The sequence below is a fragment of the Callorhinchus milii genome, unplaced genomic scaffold (assembly GCF_018977255.1).
Source record: "Callorhinchus milii isolate IMCB2004 unplaced genomic scaffold, IMCB_Cmil_1.0 Scaffold12, whole genome shotgun sequence".
Classification (NCBI taxonomy): Eukaryota; Metazoa; Chordata; class Chondrichthyes; order Chimaeriformes; family Callorhinchidae; genus Callorhinchus; species Callorhinchus milii.
The window spans coordinates 19,035,228-19,051,812 of record NW_024704753.1 but is presented as its reverse complement, the minus strand read 5'-3'; the positions used below and the strand labels follow the sequence as shown (position 1 = coordinate 19,051,812).

Here is a 16,585-nt window from a genome sequence, read left to right as displayed (position 1 = left end):
CAGTTTCAAGACTGAGGTGGAGAGATGTTTGTCAGGTCAGGGTATCGGGGGATCCGGGGCGAGGGCAGGTAATTGGATTTGAGGTACAGATCAACCATGATCTTACAGAATGGCGGAACAGGCTCGAGGGGCTGAATGGCCTCCTCCTGTTCCCATGTTCTTATATATATATATGTGTGCAGACGGAAACTGATTTCGGATATCTTTTCTATTGTTATTTTCTCAGGTAAAATTAGCACTTTGATCCCACTCGACTTTGAATCCCTCATTACCTACAAACTAACCATCCAAGCTGTGGATATAAATAATGATGTGCTGCCCGATCCAAAACAACAGAAAACCGCCTGGGCCGAGTATACCATTAACATGCAGGTGCGGCTTCCTGGAGCAAAGCCAATGTTGAGGATGTAGTGAGGAGGGAGTATTCGTGATATCCTCAAACGGCATCACCTGCCCCCTCCCCCCGAAGCGCTCTGGGACGCTGCCCCGTGTGAGGGGCGCTGTGTAAACACAAGTTGTTGTTGTTGTACAATGGTTAATGTGGCAGAATTAAATCCACGGCTGTTTGTGGGGACGTTGCTGTCCGCAATTGGCTGCCGTGTTTCCCCCACAAAATATTACAGTCAGTTCACTTTACAGTGTATCCTGTCAAGCGTTTTGAGACATCTTGAAGATGTGATGAGGCGCTGTATCAAAGGCAAGGAGTATTATTAGCAGTAGTACTAGTTACTACCCACTTCATAGTATGGGCTGATTTATTCAATTAAACAATGGAGGATTAGTTCTGAAAAGCTGAAAGGTTTTGAGATCCTGTTATTTGTGTTTTATGTGTTTGCAGAACGTGAATGATATCCCTCCGGTGTGTAACCCATCAATCTACGAACAGACCATTTACTCTACCTTGACCGGGAGTGTCCCCATTGTTACCATCTCCTGCACTGATAAAGATTCTGCTTCCCTCCACTACAGTATAGTGGGAGGTAAATACCTGTTTATTTACATTAAAGCTACATTTACATTACTAGAATAGAAACCCTCCCTCTGACAAGAGAGATCACACACAACAGCGACATATGACATTTACACAGCATTTTTCATGTCGTTAGGATACCCAAAGCGCTTGATAGTCAAAATATACAGTCAATTCCCCCCTATAATTCATTCTGTGAAGCGCTTTGAGACATCCCGAAGATGCGATGAGGCATTGTATCAAATGCAAGGATTATTAATATGAATATTATTATATTTTACACCAATCTGCAGCACAAAGACCTGAACCAAGCAGAAATGTGTCTGTCAACGTGGCTTACAGTAACACTGATGTCAACCTTGTTTCCCATTAGGGAACACAAACGATCGCTTTGTCAGTATCAGGAATCAGGTGTACTCGAGGAACACCTCTCCTATCACAGTGAGGGGGTGAACGACCAAACAACCTTTGAATTACTGATACAAGTCACTGACAGTGAAGACGGAAAACAGAGCATTCATCTGACGACCACGGCAACAGTCATCATCCACGTTGTACCTTGGACAACCACCTTTCCGACCACGACCACACAGCTAACGGTTGGTGTCTGTGCTGGAATCCATGAGCAATGAAGATCGCACCGATGTATATCTAGGATACACATGGGAGGGTGGGGGGCTGGAGTAGGGTGGAGGGCAGTGATCCATGTGAAATAGAGCACTCGCCTCGCCAGCGAGAGGACCTGGGTTTGATTCCCGGGTCAGGGCGAAACGTTGGGCAAGTTTCCTTCCTCCACACTCACACACACCTCTGTTTACCTAACAGTAAGCAGGAAGCCGGTTGTTAGTCGATTGGCGGATCACTTTTCCGGGGGTAATAATAATTTCAGAAAAATAAAATACATAAATAGTAATAATATAATTTGGTCACTCAATCCATGACTGTTTGTGGGACACTACTGTGCGCAATCGACCGCCGCGTTTCATCAATTCACTTTACAGTCTATTCTGTGAAGCGCTTTGAGACATCTCAAAGACGTGATAAGGCACTGTATCAACTGCAAGGATTATTACTATTATTGCTGTCAGAGAATGGAGGCGTAGTAAAACAGAAAGCTTATTGTAAGCGGGAAGGGAAAGAGAATATGAACAACGTCTCCCATTCATGCTGAGATTGTGATACGTTTCACAGACACAAAGAAGAGACGTCAAAGTGGTGACTGTGCTGAACACGTACTGGAAGCCACCCATTTGGTTTGTGACAGTTCTGACAGCTGTAGCGGTCTTGGCTATAATAACACTGGCTTTGCTCCTGTGGAAAGTCATCTCAAGGTAAACCATCTTTCTTTTTTTTACACACAAAGGTGAGACCATGTTACAACGAGGGAGTTTCTAGGTCTTTTTTCAGAGAGGAAAAGAGGATAATAATAATAATAATAATCCTTGCATTTGACATAGCGCCTTATCACAGCTTTGAGGCATCTCAAAGTGCTTCACAGAACATACTGTAAAGTGAATTGACTGTATATTTTGTGGGCGAAACGCGGCAGCCAATTGCACACAGCAGCGTCCCCACAAACAGTCGTGGATTGAGTGACCAATTTCATTTTTAAAAACATTTAAAAGGGATTATAATGTACTTAGATCCTTTCTGTTGTTTTTTTGATAGATCTGTTCCAGATATTGTGAGGAGGGTAGTGAGCTGGTTGACGTGTACATAAAGGTTCTAAGCTTTGTGTACACATAACTGAGGGAGACAGACGGCATAATGAAGAGCTTTTATTGTATATATTTTTTTTAAAAAACTCGACACGTCTTGTGCCCTCATTGACTACACTGGTGAGTTACTGACCTGTTCATCTTTGCAGGGCCCCATGTTACAACCGGCTTGTTCCTCCACAAGAGATGTCGCAGCCTCTGGTGCAGGACAGGTAGGTAGGATTCCAATCCAATTTCGCACCCCCCACATTGGGTAGCATTCACTGGGATCTGTTGTCTACTCTGGCTGCCATCCATTTGCCGTGTCCCAGCTTATTGTTCTTTGTCAACACAGGTCACTGACCGACACTGAATCACTGGAAAATGAAAGTAAAAATGTGAGCTCCAAGGGCAAGGAGGACATACCACCACAAAGTACCCCCAGCCTGGTAATATCTGTATAATAATAATCCTTGCATTTGATATAGCACCTGACCACGTCTTCGAGACGTCTCAAAGCACTTCACAGGATATACTGCGTCCTTTGTATTGGCACTTGTTTGCGAGTGAGTGAAATGGTGTGAATAATCTTTTATTCTTCCTTTTCCAGCAACAATTTGATGGCAGAGCAGTGGATCCAGGTACATTTCTTCATGATTGTTCTTGTATTCCCTGGATAAACATTTAGGAACAAACGCAACCTTCTGAAGGACGCTATAGTTTCCTATCGGGGGTCTGGTTTGATTTAATCTATTTTCATCACTTTCGTCTACGTCACCTGGTGGAAACAGCCTGGTACCAAGATTAGAATATGGTCTTTTCTAGCTCTATTCTGTTCAGCTCAGAGTGATAGAAATGTTCCTTTGAAAGCTTCAGTCTGCAGATCATCTAATCAGGCTATATACTTGCAGGGACTGGCAGAGATTACCTCTTCAACACCGACACGGGAGCACGGCGCTGGGTTTGAGACATCGCCAGAGCAAATACAAGCTGCCTCTCTCTCTGGAAACATTGCGCGGATTACGTCCCGAGTCCGTGCAATCGTCTTAACGTTAAATCATGAAACACTGCACGAGGGAGATGAGGGCGGGTGGCAAGATTTTCAGACTTTACGTGATCTTTCTTCGTTTTGTTGGAAGAATACGATTTAAACCTTTGCTCGATTTTGTAGTTGTTGACGACATGATTGTGCATAAAGATACTCAAAGGGTTTTGGGGGAAATAGCAGTGACATGGGGAGCTAAATCAGCGCCGAAATATCAATACGAGTCAGTAATAAAACGCTTCAATTTTTTTTACGTGTATAAAAAATAAAAAAAATACCAGATGGCATTCTATCGATGTGATTGACTTTAATGTTTGTGACCATGTTCTTTGTTAATAATAATCCCTGCATTTGATACAGCGCCTTATCACGTCTTCGAGACGCCTCAAAGGGCTTCACAGGGCACACTGTAAAGGGAATTAATTGACTGTATTTTGTGGGCAAAACACGGCAGCCAATTGGGCAGCCAACAGCAGCGTCAGTCGTCGACTGAGTAACCAAATGATTATTTTTTTTGAAGGATTATTACCCCCTGGAAAAGCAATCCACTAATTGACTAACAATCTACTTACTGTCAGGTCAACTGGGGTGTGGGTGGAGTAAGGAAACTTGTCCAATGTTTCCCCCCGCCCTGGAAATCGAATCCAGGTCCTTTCTCTTGTGAGGCGAGAGCTCTAACCATTGAGCTGCTGGAATCCACTATTTAACCTGGAAGTAGCCAAAGGCGTCTCTATGAGAAACACGACTTACTCTTACCAGCCTCGAGAGTCGACCGTCACTGATAAAACACAGATTCATCCCCAAAATCTCACTTTTAAATGTGGAAAATTGACTTCCTTTTGCCTCACCTTAACCCACGATGTGATGAGACTTCCCTGTGCCGTTTCGGTTGAGATGGTGGTGGTGCGTAGCCCAGGAGATGAGATCACAAATCACAATCAGCTGTGTTCCACTTGAGCCCATATTGATTGCCAAAGGGACCTGTTCTCTGCACTGCTCCCCCAGTCTAAGCTGCTGTGTTAAGACATGAGCACGGCCATTGTTATTGCCTGACACGGCAATCCAGGGGTGTGTTGATGTCTTTCAAGTCTTTTCGAAGAAAATCACAGCTGCTCTCCTCCCCTAATTGCAGTGGAGGGTGTGTGAGGAGTTGGGATATGTAAAGGAAGCTCTCACGCACGTCCTCTCTAGGCACTCACTAACAATACCAGTGTAGAAGTAGGAGTAGAGTTGCTTAAAGCAGCGAGGTAATCTCTCACTCTCTCTGCATTATTAGATTTTGTGCTTATAGAGACGAGACTGACAGAGTCACACAATAAAATTCCATTCCAGTGACTGAGTGATGGAAATGGAGGTTGGGAATAGTGTTTTCTTTGTCATGATGTCACATCATTTCGCCCACACAAACATACAGTCAATTCACTTTACAGCGTATCCTGTGAAGCCCTTTGAGGATGTCTCGAAGACGTGATAAGGCCCTGTGTCAAATGCGAGGTTTATTATCATTAATAATTAATATATCCTAAGAAATACTTTTGAGTGCAGATTCAGGACCACCTTGGTGGGTGGTGGGGGATCACCCCATGTGGAACTTGAATGTCAAACCTATACAATGGACAGAAATGGCACATCAGGAAACCTATTGACCAATACACCACCAATACACCGATTCTGGTGCCAAGGTGTAAGTTAAGCAGACAATGTGCTGGTTACGTCTCAAAAAAAAGAACACTTTCTCGACTGAAGACGCAGAAGTCAAATTGATGAGTAATAGAACAGCTTTTTGTTTATAATCGGGATAAACACACCTCTGACGATAGCATTTAGACGTAAACACAAAGAATTATAATGGCTTCAGACAGGAAACAAATTAGACTGCATTTTTGGTGACGACGTTGGTAATGCTAATCCTACGGGGATAGGAAAAATCAGTTGATGTAAAGTAGTGTTAAATACCATCAGGGTATCCGTTCTCTCTCATGGCCCAGCAGAACTGAAAGGCCAAGTTCCAGCCTGCGCCAGTGACACGTCGGGGAAATACAAAGTGCCCTGAAATACTGACGCAAAAATCAACCCAATTGATGCCCAACACAGAACAGTGGAGTCCCTTCACAAACATTAGATCCCGGATAACAAAGGCAGCTTAAAGTTCCAACCATTTCCTACTGCAATGCTAGTAATTCCCGCCCGCAGGCTCAGATCCACTTTAGTGCAGTCAGTCCACAAACAGACCCGAAATACATAAACATCGCGATTCAGTAACATTCATTTCGTGAAACCTACCCAGTCCACAGATGCCTGTCAGATTGCTTAGCTTCATTCACTCTAGCTGCCGGGTGAGTGGGTGAGTGAGTGAGTGGGTGGGAGGTGAGGGTAGGAAGGGGTGGTGGAGAGAAGTTTGTCATGTCAGTTCTGAGAGATTTGTGTTGGGTTTACACTATCACCATAGCAGGTCAACCCAAAGTGACAAAATCAACAGGCTATTGGGGCACCCATCGGGCAAACTATATCTGTCGACGGAGAACTTCCTCCCATCACTATGGCTTGTGGATCAAAGGCTAGTGTCCATTTTGCAAAAAAACATATTGCTGTTGCTATTCCTGACTGGACGCAGGCTGAGTAATAGTACAGAAATAGCGTCAGGAATGGAGTCGCCTGAATTAAATTCCCGTTCCTTTTTCCAAGTCACAATGCAGCTGTAGAAATGATTCTGTATTGTAATATTAATAACAATCCTGGCATTTGACACAGCGCCTCATCACGTCTTCGAGACGTCTCAAAGCGCTTCACAGGATACACTGTGAAGTATATTTTGTGGACGAAACACAGCAGCCAATTGCGCACAGCAGCGTCCCCACAAACAGTCGTGGATTGAAATGACCAAATTATTATCGTTTCATTTATTAATTTTTTTGGAAGGGATTATTACTATTATTGTAAAGGGATTATTCAAATGAATAAACCCTAATTACTGTACAATACAGAATCACCAACTAAAAGTGTCAGCAGATGAGCTATAGCAGCCAATAAGTATGTCTTTGATTCTTCTCGTAAGTGCTTCATTACTTTTTATACTGTTGGGGAAGGGGGTGTGGGATTGTGACTGTGCGAGTGTTGAGCCACTTTCTCTCAAAACTTCATCTGGAGCATATACCGAATGCGAGCCTGACTCTCCTTGTAGATGACATATTCGCTCTGGCTGAAGCGGCTGTTGTTGTACTCTTTCATCTTTTTAGGCTTTCCTTGGGGCACCATCACCTTCTTCCCGTCGAGGACCAGCTCCTTGTCCTGAGAAGGATCTTAAAACAGATTTTTTTTTTTTTTTTGATATAAAAAAAGGAAAAATTAGCTGCTTATATCTATATATCTATACAAAACTCAGCCAACTGAGACAGCAAACTGTGCTGCTGCATTGCCAACTTCACACAAAGGGCTGTTGGTGACAGGTGACAGGATAGAGAGGAATAATGACGGAAACGTATGCCGCCTTATCGCATCGTTGAGACGTCTCAAAGCGCTTCGCAGGATGGTAAAGTGGACTAACTGTGTGTTTTGTGAGTGAAACACCGCAGCCAGTCATGGAGTCAGTGACCGATTTTATTTGGGGGCTTGTTGGCCAGGACACCAGGAGAGAGAGAGAGAGAGAGAGAGAGGGAAACTCCCTCCTCTATTTGAGTAGCGTCGCAGGCAGAGGGACCCAGGTTTAACGTCGCATCCAAAGGACGGATTAGGAAATTACCGTAGTTGTAAAAGAGGAGAGACTAGGAGTCTTTTTTTTTAAACACGGAGAGTCGGTAGTTGTGGGACACCGTGCGGTCAAGGCAGAATCCATATTATGTTTCAAAACAGAACCAGTCACATCTCTCCAGAGATGACTCTTACCTGGTTCAGTATATCCTCGGGCAACCACACAGTCAAAGCCTTCGGGGGCAACTTTCAGAGAGCAGTCATCTTTATTAATGATGTACTCTTTGCCCAAAGCCACTTCGTTCAGGAACATAATACAGATCGAATTACGTGCGCAGCCGACTGCAAACGAGAAAGAACAGAAACAACAGTTCAGAGGAAACGATTGAAATAGAAAGTATTTCTAACAGCAGCTAACACGGACAAAATCATAATAATAATAATCCTTGCATGTGATAACAGCGCCTTATCACGTCTTCGAGACTTCTCAAAGCGCTTCACAGGATAGGCTGTGAAGTGAATTGACTGTGTATTTTGGGGCTGTCTATCTGTCTTGATGTCGGTCACGGAGGCCAGAAGGTCTTATAAGAAAAAGTGAAACGTTCTGAAGAGAAAGCAAGCGCGGGATCGATAAATGAGAAAGGGATTGCTCTCGGGGAGAACGTGTTACTACCATATCCTGCAGACTTGCTGTTTTCGGAAGCAAAATAGATCCCACTTCCCACCCGTCCCCCCGAGTGTGGCATGATCCGCAGACCAGTCTTCAGGATGGCGGCTACAACAGCAATATTGGTTCCGTGCCACAGTAGTCGGCGGTTTTCAATGTTGCTGTGGTTCTCGAAACGGTCGTCCTAGAGATACAACAGCAACACATGACATTCACACAGAGCCCCTCATGTCGGGAGGACGTCCCAAGGCGCTGGACAGTCAGGGATTCGGACCCGAGCTGGGGGTTGGGATCAGGAGAGGGTGGAGGGCGGGGAGGGTGGGGGGGGGTAGGAGGGTGACTGATGGCATGGTCGAAGAGAAAGGTCTTGAGATGGGCCTTGAAGGAGGCGAGGGAGGGGGCGAGGCGGAGATACTGTGGGATGGACTTCCAAAGGGTGGGGGCAGAGGCTGAAGGCCCGACCGCCGATGGCGGGAAGAGCTGGACGGGGACGTGGAGCAGATAGGTTGATATGACAATATGAACAGATTACATTTGCATCCAGATGATGCTGCCACTTGTGACGCCAACGTACCAGGCACTTACAGTTGATGTAAGCTGATGTTTTCTCATCAACTTGAGGGATATCAATGCTGTGAAAATGAGCCTTATTTACTTTTGCATAAAGTAAAGTATCACCATCAAGCAATCCCAGTCACTGCCGCACAGACAACCAGGTTCCTACTTACCGCTAGATAAACAGGCGTGTGTGTGGAGAAAGAAAACTTGCCTAAGGTTTCGCTCTGACCTGCCCGGGAATCGAACCCTGGTCCTCTCGCTTTGTGAGGTGAGTGCTCTAACCACTGAGCTACAGAAACCCTCTGCACCTCAATCACTCACCTCTCCTTCTCTGTCCACTTGCCAGATGTGGAGGATTTTTAAAGACTTTGGACCAGTCATATCCACATACTTTTTTATGATCTGTGGGGGAGAGGGAAAAAATCAGATTATATTACTACACATAACTGGAGGAAATGAAAGGATTCTGTCCAGAGCAGGAGGCGCACTCAGGTGTTTGTTCTTGTAGCAGATTCTCACACCCATTACCCTAACACTAATCCTTGCATTTGATATAGCACCTCATCACCTCTTCAAGACTCCTCAAAGCGCTTCACAGAATAGACTGAATTATATTATTACAATAAATTATCCTGAATCTTGACTTCATCCCCATCTCAAATGCTGATTTTTCTTTGTTTTTTAAAAAAAACAATATACATCCTTCTACCCTTCACGAAACTGCTGAAGCCAATCCACTGTCTACTCTATATTAATATAATAATCTGGTCACTCAATCCACGACTGTTTGTGTGCAATTGGCTGCCACGTTTCGCAAAACATACACTTCATAGTACATTCTGTTCAGCGCTTTGAGACGTCTAGAAGACGTGATAAGGAGCTATGTATCAGATGGAAGGATTATTATTATTATCTCCTCTTCTGGTCTAATTGAAACTGTGTTGAATCTCCCCTCCCAATGACAGTTTTGAAATCAACCCAGTTTGATCCTGTCTTTTGTCTCTTCTCCAGTGTTTCCACTGCCCCTTCTGATACAATTCTGTCTCCTTCCCCCACCACCCCCTCCACCCATCCTCCTCTCCATTGATGGTGTCGACGAGTGGACATTTGAGGTGCAGTGGTGCTGACCTTGAACTCTTCTGAGTTCTGCAGAAGCACAGAAAGCTTGCACTTCAGCAGCTGATAATCTTCATCCAAGGGATGAGGCACCTCTTCAATATCTGTCACCACGTTCTTTTCTTTCCCAGCCTGGAGACTCTGAGCAAGCTCAATATCTGCAAGAACCTGTGGATGTAGAGTGTGTGAGAGGTTAAGCTGGTCCTTCGATGATGGGTACTTAAAAAGGAAGAATTTGGATGGCTAAGGGGTAAGGGAGTGGGGCTAGTTGGGGTAAGAGTGGGGGAGTGGGGGCAGTTGGGGTAAGAGTGGGGGAGTGGGAGCAGTTGGGGTAAGAGTGGGGGAGTGGGGGCAGTTGGGGTAAGAGTGGGGGAGTGGGAGCAGTTGGGGTAGGAGTGGGGGAGTGGGGGCAGTTGGGGTAAGAGTGGGGGCAGTTGGGGTAAGAGTGGGGGAGTGGGAGCAGTTGGGGTAAGAGTGGGGGAGTGGGGGCAGTTGGGGTAAGAGTGGGGGAGTGGGAGCAGTTGGGGTAAGAGTGGGGGAGTGGGAGCAGTTGGGGTAGGAGTGGGGGAGTGGGAGCAGTTGGGGTAAGAGTGGGGGAGTGGGAGCAGTTGGGGTAAAAGTGGGGGCAGTTGGGGTAAGAGTGGGGGAGTGGGAGCAGTTGGGGTAAGAGTGGGGGAGTGGGAGCAGTTGGGGTAGGAGTGGGGGAGTGGGAGCAGTTGGGGTAAGAGTGGGGGAGTGGGAGCAGTTGGGGTAGGAGCAGGGGAGTGGGATAGGTTGGTGGCTCTATCAAAGAGCCAGCCCAGGTACGATGGGCCGAATGGCCTCCTTTTGTAAGATTCTATGAGGGAAGTCAGGTCCTCACTACATCGCTTACACTCCAGGACAATTACCAGCAACATGTCTTTCTTGGCTTGGACCAATTCTGGAGTGTCAATGACCGGTGGCCTCATACGACCAAAGTTGTGAGGGATGCTGGTGTAGAACTTGGAAGACAGCTTCTCCAGCTGATTTTTATTCTGAGCTGATTTCTGGGCCTTCTCGATCTCCTCCAGGACTTCAAAGCCTTTGGCAATCTGCTGCTTGCTCAACTTTCCCAGAGGCATCTTCTTCACATCTGTCGGTACCAACAGCAAATAGAAATGGTCAATAATAGTTTCTCCCACAAAATACCAGTCAATTCACTTTTCAGTGTATCTTGTGAAGCGCTTTGAGACGTCTCGAAGACGTGATGAGGCGCTGTGTCAAGTATTATTATTATTATTATTATCCATGTTATGGTTATAGTTGGCTACACTGAATACCTTTACAGCAAACAAGTAACTCACGCGGCTAACATATCCAGCCACACAAACAGAGACATTTGTGGTTCCTCTTTATAACAACGGCAACAACTTGCATTTATATATGGCCCCTCACTCCAGGGTAGTGTCCCAGATGCTTATAAACTTCCGATCTTGGGGATACGTTCACAGATGGATTGAATACAGTGATATAAATTACCAGCCTATTGTCACTTTTTAAAAAAAAAACGAAACAGCATTATTCTACTTCTTAAGTTAACATTTATAACAAGGGGCGAGAACTTACCGATGTTCATTGTTTGCATTTGTTCCCTGAACATATCGTGGCTGAAGATCAAAGTGATAAGAGACTGAGTGACGCTGTCTAAAGTGCAAGGTTTAACCTGTTTTTTCACAATCCCATCCACAATATCGGTCTGCAATCAAACACATTGTGCGTCGTCAGGTTTGTGGCTTTTTAATTATCATCATCATCAACTCCCCCTTCCCAGTTCTTGTCCTCTCCTTGTCTAGCTAATCCTGTCGCTCAGTGGTTAGAGCACTCGCTTTGCAAGTGAGAGACCCGAGTTCAATCCCAGGCAGGTCAGGGCGAAACCTTGGGCAAGTTTCCTTACTCCACACAGAGCCTAATAATAATCCCTCCAAAACCAAAAACAATAATAAATTGGTCATTTTCAATCTACGACTGTATGTGGGACATTGCTGTGCGCAATTGGCTGCCGCGTTCGCCCACAAATATACAGTCAATTCACTTTGCAGTGTGTTCTGTGAAGCGCTTTGGGACGTCCTCCCGACGTGAAAAGCGCTATATCAAATGCAAGGATTATTATTATTATTATTATTATCATGCCCCACCATCCCACATTATGAGACCATCCCAAGTCCAACAACGACGACAATAAATGACATTTACACGGCACCTTTCATGTCAGGAGGACGTCCCAAGGCCCTGGACAGTCAGGGATTTGGACCCGAGCAGCGGGTTGGGATCAGACGGGGGTGGAGGGCAGGGAGGGTGAGGGTAGGAAGGTGACCGAATGCGCGGTCAAAGAGGAGCACTTCAGAAAACTAACTGTGGGAGCCCGAGCTGGCGATAGGGAGCTGAATAAGTGAGCGAGCGAGCAAGGGATGAGTCTTAAGGTAGATTTTGAAAGTTGAAATCACCCGAGATGAAGAAGCATTTGGAACAGAAGCTGGGGAAAATGTTTGGGAGAGGGGTGGGGATCACTGGAACCCATTTTCCCTAAAACAGGATCGCTATTCCCAAGTATGAAAATGAATACTAACAAAGCCCCAATTCAAGAGCAGACTGGGCACAATCCAATGTGTGTGACCTACCTTTACAACAGTTTGTTCCTCCCCATCGTGTTGAACGTCAATCATGGTGTATTTTCCCGAGTGTGCTACAAAGGAATCTCTTTTTGCCCAGTCGTTCTTCGTCTTGTCCTTGAATTTCTTTTCAAAGTCCTTCATTGCATCTTCCAGGGTGCAAAAAGTGTTCAGCTTAAACTGGCCAACTTCTCCCTACAACCAGGACGGGAAGTAAGTCAGTGACACGGCCTACGATTGAAGTGGAGGTAAATTCAGAACAAATCTGTGGAGACACGACTTCAGTGAGTGAGGAGTAAACATATGGAACAGGTTCCCCTAGGGAGACAGACGGTAAGAGCAGAAAATGTCATTTGTTTCAAGAAGAAATGAGATTGATTTCTGCTAGAAAATAGTATCTGGGGAATACAGGATAGAGTTTGGGACACGACATGTCAAGCGACTACCAGGATGGTGGAAGGCAAACTAGATGGTCTTCTCTCGCCAGCAAATTAATATGTTCTTATACTCTGAGCAACACAATGGGATGAGTATGGCTTTGATACCTTTGCACAACTACATCTTAAACCTGAAATACCGCTTTCTCTAGTCGGTCTACGGAACTTTGAACTTCTGGTAAATCTCCCGGCTTCGTGGCTCCGTCCCCCCCCCCCCACCCCACCCCGCCCAAAACTGCAACCCCCAATTTGGGAATCCCTGCCTTAAAGTACTGCAGATCCATCCGCCTCAGAAAAGGGAGGAATAATAATAATCCTTGCATTGGACATAGCGACCAAATTATTATTTTTTAAATTTTTTTTGGGGGGGGGGATTATTACCCCCGGAAAAGAGAACCGCCAATCGCCTAACAACCAGGTTGGTTCCAGCTTACAGAGCCATGTGTGTGGAGTAAGGAAACTTGTCTAAGATTTCTCCCCGCCCAGAAATCGGATCCAGGTCCTCTCGCTTGTGAGGCGAGTGCTCTATCCACTGAGCTACAAGACTCCACAAATGCACTGCACACTCATGAAAAGGCTTGCAGTTATAAGGTTTTCTCCATTAGACACTCTACTCTTATTAAAATACCATCAGATATAAAACTATCTTGATACTCACCACACGACCCCAACGGTTAAAACAAAAATAGGATCCATCGAATTCTATCAGTTGGATGATGTAGAATTTATTGTTGTTGTTGCCAATGTTGGTTTGATTCAACATACAGTCATAATCCGCATAGAGCTGTTTAAACAGAAGTAAATCATTCAGGACGATTGATAAAAGTCTTCAATTTGTTAGACTAAACCTCTAGCAAGTGGGACTGTACCCTCAATGTCAATTCAATGCTCAGTTTGTCCATACAAATGGGACTAAGCTCAAAGACGCAGCACCCCCTCATGCAGGGCAGCGTCCCAGAGCGCTTGACAGTGGCTGAGCACGACACCGAGCCAAGGGGGGAGAGGGGGAAGGTGACCATAGGCACGTTAGGTCGAACAGGAAGGTCTTCAGGGGCGACCTAAATATGGGGAAGGAAGGGGCAAGGCCGAGGGATAGAGGGAGAGTGTTCCAGAGTTTCGGGGCGTAGTGGCTGAGAGCTCTTGATCATCGTGCACTGTATTGAACCTACCTCAGCGTTGGGCTCTGAAAGCAATGTGCAGTGAGCGTCTATCTTAGCTTTTCTCTCCTCTTTGGGGGCAGCTTTCAGAGCTTTGACGGCTGTTTTGAAGCTGTCCTCAGCCGGCTCAACTTTGACTTTCTTCCCCTTGGTGGCTGAGCTGGCCGATTTCCTCTTTGGTGGCATCTCTGCAGCAGTGTTTTTGACCTGAAATCTAACAACGTTTGAGAAATGACTTTGTCAGTAGTTCATAGAATCATGGAATTACACAGCACATCGTGTCTGTGCTGCTCTTCGAAAAGAGCTTCCAAATCAACCCCACTCCCCCGCGCTCTCCCCATAGCCCTGATCAACCCCACTCCCCCACTCTCTCCCCATAGCCCTGATCAACCCCACTCCCCCACTCTCTCCCCATACTCTGATCAACCCCACACCCCGCTCTCTCCCATAGCCCTGATCAACCCCACTCCCCCACTCTCTCCCCATAGCCCTGATCAACCCCACTCCCCCACTCTCTCCCCATAGCCCTGATCAACCCCACTCCCCCGCTCTCTCCCCATACCCTGATCAACCCCACTCCCCCGCTCTCTCCCCATAGCCCTGATCAACCCCACTCCCCCGCTCTCTCCCCATAGCCCTGATCAACCCCACTCCCCGCTCTCTCCCCATAGCCCTGATCAACCCCACTCCCCCCGCTCTCTCCCCATAGCCCTGATCAACCCCACTCCCTCGCTCTCTCCCCAAGGCCCTACAAACTCGTCCTCCCAAAATAATTATCTAAGTTATTTAACATTTTGTTTTACACCATGTATAAAAGTCAAACCCTCCTCCTTCCTTGAAATGTTGACCTCGCCAAAGTGAGTATTCCTACAGGGAGATAGGAATAGGAGGAGGCCATTCAGCCCCTCGAGCCTGTTTCGCAATTCAATGAGATCATAGCCAATCTTCACTCTGACTGTTGACAATATGGCAGGCGATGAGACAATAGAAGGCATCCAATTTGGGTACCGGAAAAACAAGTTTGCTAAAGACTTTTTCACAGACACGGGGGCCCCTTGAAAGCCTCCCTTCTACTCAGCGCTGTCTTTCATTTCATTTTAAAATGCAGTAATTAGCTCTTCTGGGCACTGGGTTCATTTTTGCAGCAGAGAATTATTGGAATAGCTGTGTCAGCATTAACTCCAGCAGAATTCAAACTACGCAAGACAAACAGACACAGGAGCTATTGTGATCGCGGAGTGGTGCGTACCACATAAAGCTTCGGGGACGGCCGCTAACCGAACCCTGGAGTAAACACATCTGCACGAGACTAAAATAATAATAATAATAATAATCCTTGCATTTGATATCGCGCTTTTCACGTCGGGAGGACGTCGCAAAGCGCTTCACAGAACACACCGTAAAGTGAATTGACCGTATATTTGTGGGCGAACGCGGCAGCCAATTGCGCACAGCAATGTCCCACAGACAGTCGTGGATTGAAAATGACCAATTTATTATTGTTTTTGGTTTTGGAGGATTATTATTAGGCTCTGTGTGGAGTAAGGAAACTTGCCCAAGGTTTGGCCCTGACCTGCCGGGGATTGAACCCGGGTCCTCTCGCTTACAAAGCGAGTGCTCTAACCACTGAGCTCCAGGACTCCACAATCAGAAATAGGCCCCAGTTTCTCTAATAATCTTCTGATCGCATTTCGGCACAAATCCATCGAGGACCGAACGCTGTAACATATCAAACTGCGCTACTCACTGCTGTGAATGTTGGGACTCGGCCAATCGCACCGCCCTGATCAGGAGTTGGGAGGATAACAAACTCCACTGGAGTTAATTCGCACCGACTGAGCAAGTCTGGGCAATACCAGCTCTGACGGGAATATACTCCCTCCCTCAGCAACAAAACCATCCAACCAGCAAGAAAGGAAGCTTCCCTCCCTCCCTCCATCAGTCACTCAGTCAGTCAGTCAGTCAGTCACTGCCCCGGGCAGTCATGTACACCGTATTGATCTCCAACGCTGTGATGTTTGGGGTTTAAGTCCCAACAACAACAACAACAGCACCACAACAACAACAACAACAACAACACACAACAACAACAACAGCACCACAACAACAACAGCACCACAACAACAACAACAACAACAACAACAGCACCACAACAACAACAACAACAGCACAACAACAACAACAACAACAGCACCACAACAACAGCAACAACAGCACAACAACAGCAACAACAACAGCACCACAACAACAACAACAACAACAACAGCACCACAACAGCACAACAACAACAACAACAGCACAACAACAGCAACAACAACAGCACAACAACAACAGCACCACAACAACAGCAACAACAACAGCACAACAACAACAACAACAGCACCACAACAACAGCAATAATAATAAACTTTAAAGAAGCCTCAAACACCTTTGATAACAGAAGTAGCCACAGGAGATGTTTAAACCCACCGGACGTTGGTGGTGATTCAGGGCCGGAACCGGGTGTCGGGGGTCCGCGGGGCCGAGTCGGACCTCAGAGCAGCGCCGCACCGACTTCCGCCACAACCAAACGTGCTGCCGGGCGTGCGGTCGGCTCCAATCAGAAGGCGGAGGGGGCGGGG

At 46.2% G+C, this 16,585-nt stretch overlaps 1 protein-coding gene and 2 non-coding genes across 5 annotated transcripts; 1 reads left to right on the top strand and 2 right to left on the bottom strand.

Annotated features, from left to right (window-relative positions):
* Nucleotides 1-210: 210 nt before the first annotated feature.
* Nucleotides 211-3,987, top strand: LOC103176763. The gene is made up of 8 exons (XR_006085420.1): nt 211-372; nt 839-980; nt 1,344-1,569; nt 2,162-2,301; nt 2,838-2,900; nt 3,023-3,116; nt 3,278-3,308; nt 3,579-3,987. It is a non-coding gene; the product is annotated as an uncharacterized LOC103176763 (transcript).
* A 1,485-nt stretch (nt 3,988-5,472) lies between these two features.
* Nucleotides 5,473-16,488, bottom strand: parp3 (poly (ADP-ribose) polymerase family, member 3). Of its 3 annotated transcripts, none has more exons than XM_007890515.2 (11): nt 16,434-16,488; nt 13,977-14,178; nt 13,466-13,591; nt 12,380-12,565; nt 11,328-11,457; nt 10,631-10,854; nt 9,753-9,908; nt 8,946-9,026; nt 8,073-8,250; nt 7,595-7,741; nt 5,473-7,011 (listed from the first exon to the last, which is right to left on the bottom strand). In XM_007890515.2, the coding sequence occupies exons 2-11, from the start codon at nt 14,148-14,150 to the stop codon at nt 6,842-6,844; spliced, it is 1,572 nt and encodes a 523-aa protein (XP_007888706.1). In that variant the 5' UTR covers nt 14,151-14,178; nt 16,434-16,488; the 3' UTR covers nt 5,473-6,841. The 3 variants fall into 3 exon arrangements, with proteins under 3 accessions (XP_007888706.1, XP_007888707.1, XP_007888705.1); XM_007890516.2 differs by lacking the exon at nt 16,434-16,488 and adding an exon at nt 16,393-16,432; XM_007890514.2 differs by lacking the exon at nt 16,434-16,488 and adding an exon at nt 15,712-15,855.
* Nucleotides 15,529-15,604, bottom strand: trnat-ugu. Its single transcript has one exon. It is a non-coding gene; the product is annotated as a tRNA-Thr (tRNA).
* Nucleotides 16,489-16,585: the final 97 nt, after the last annotated feature.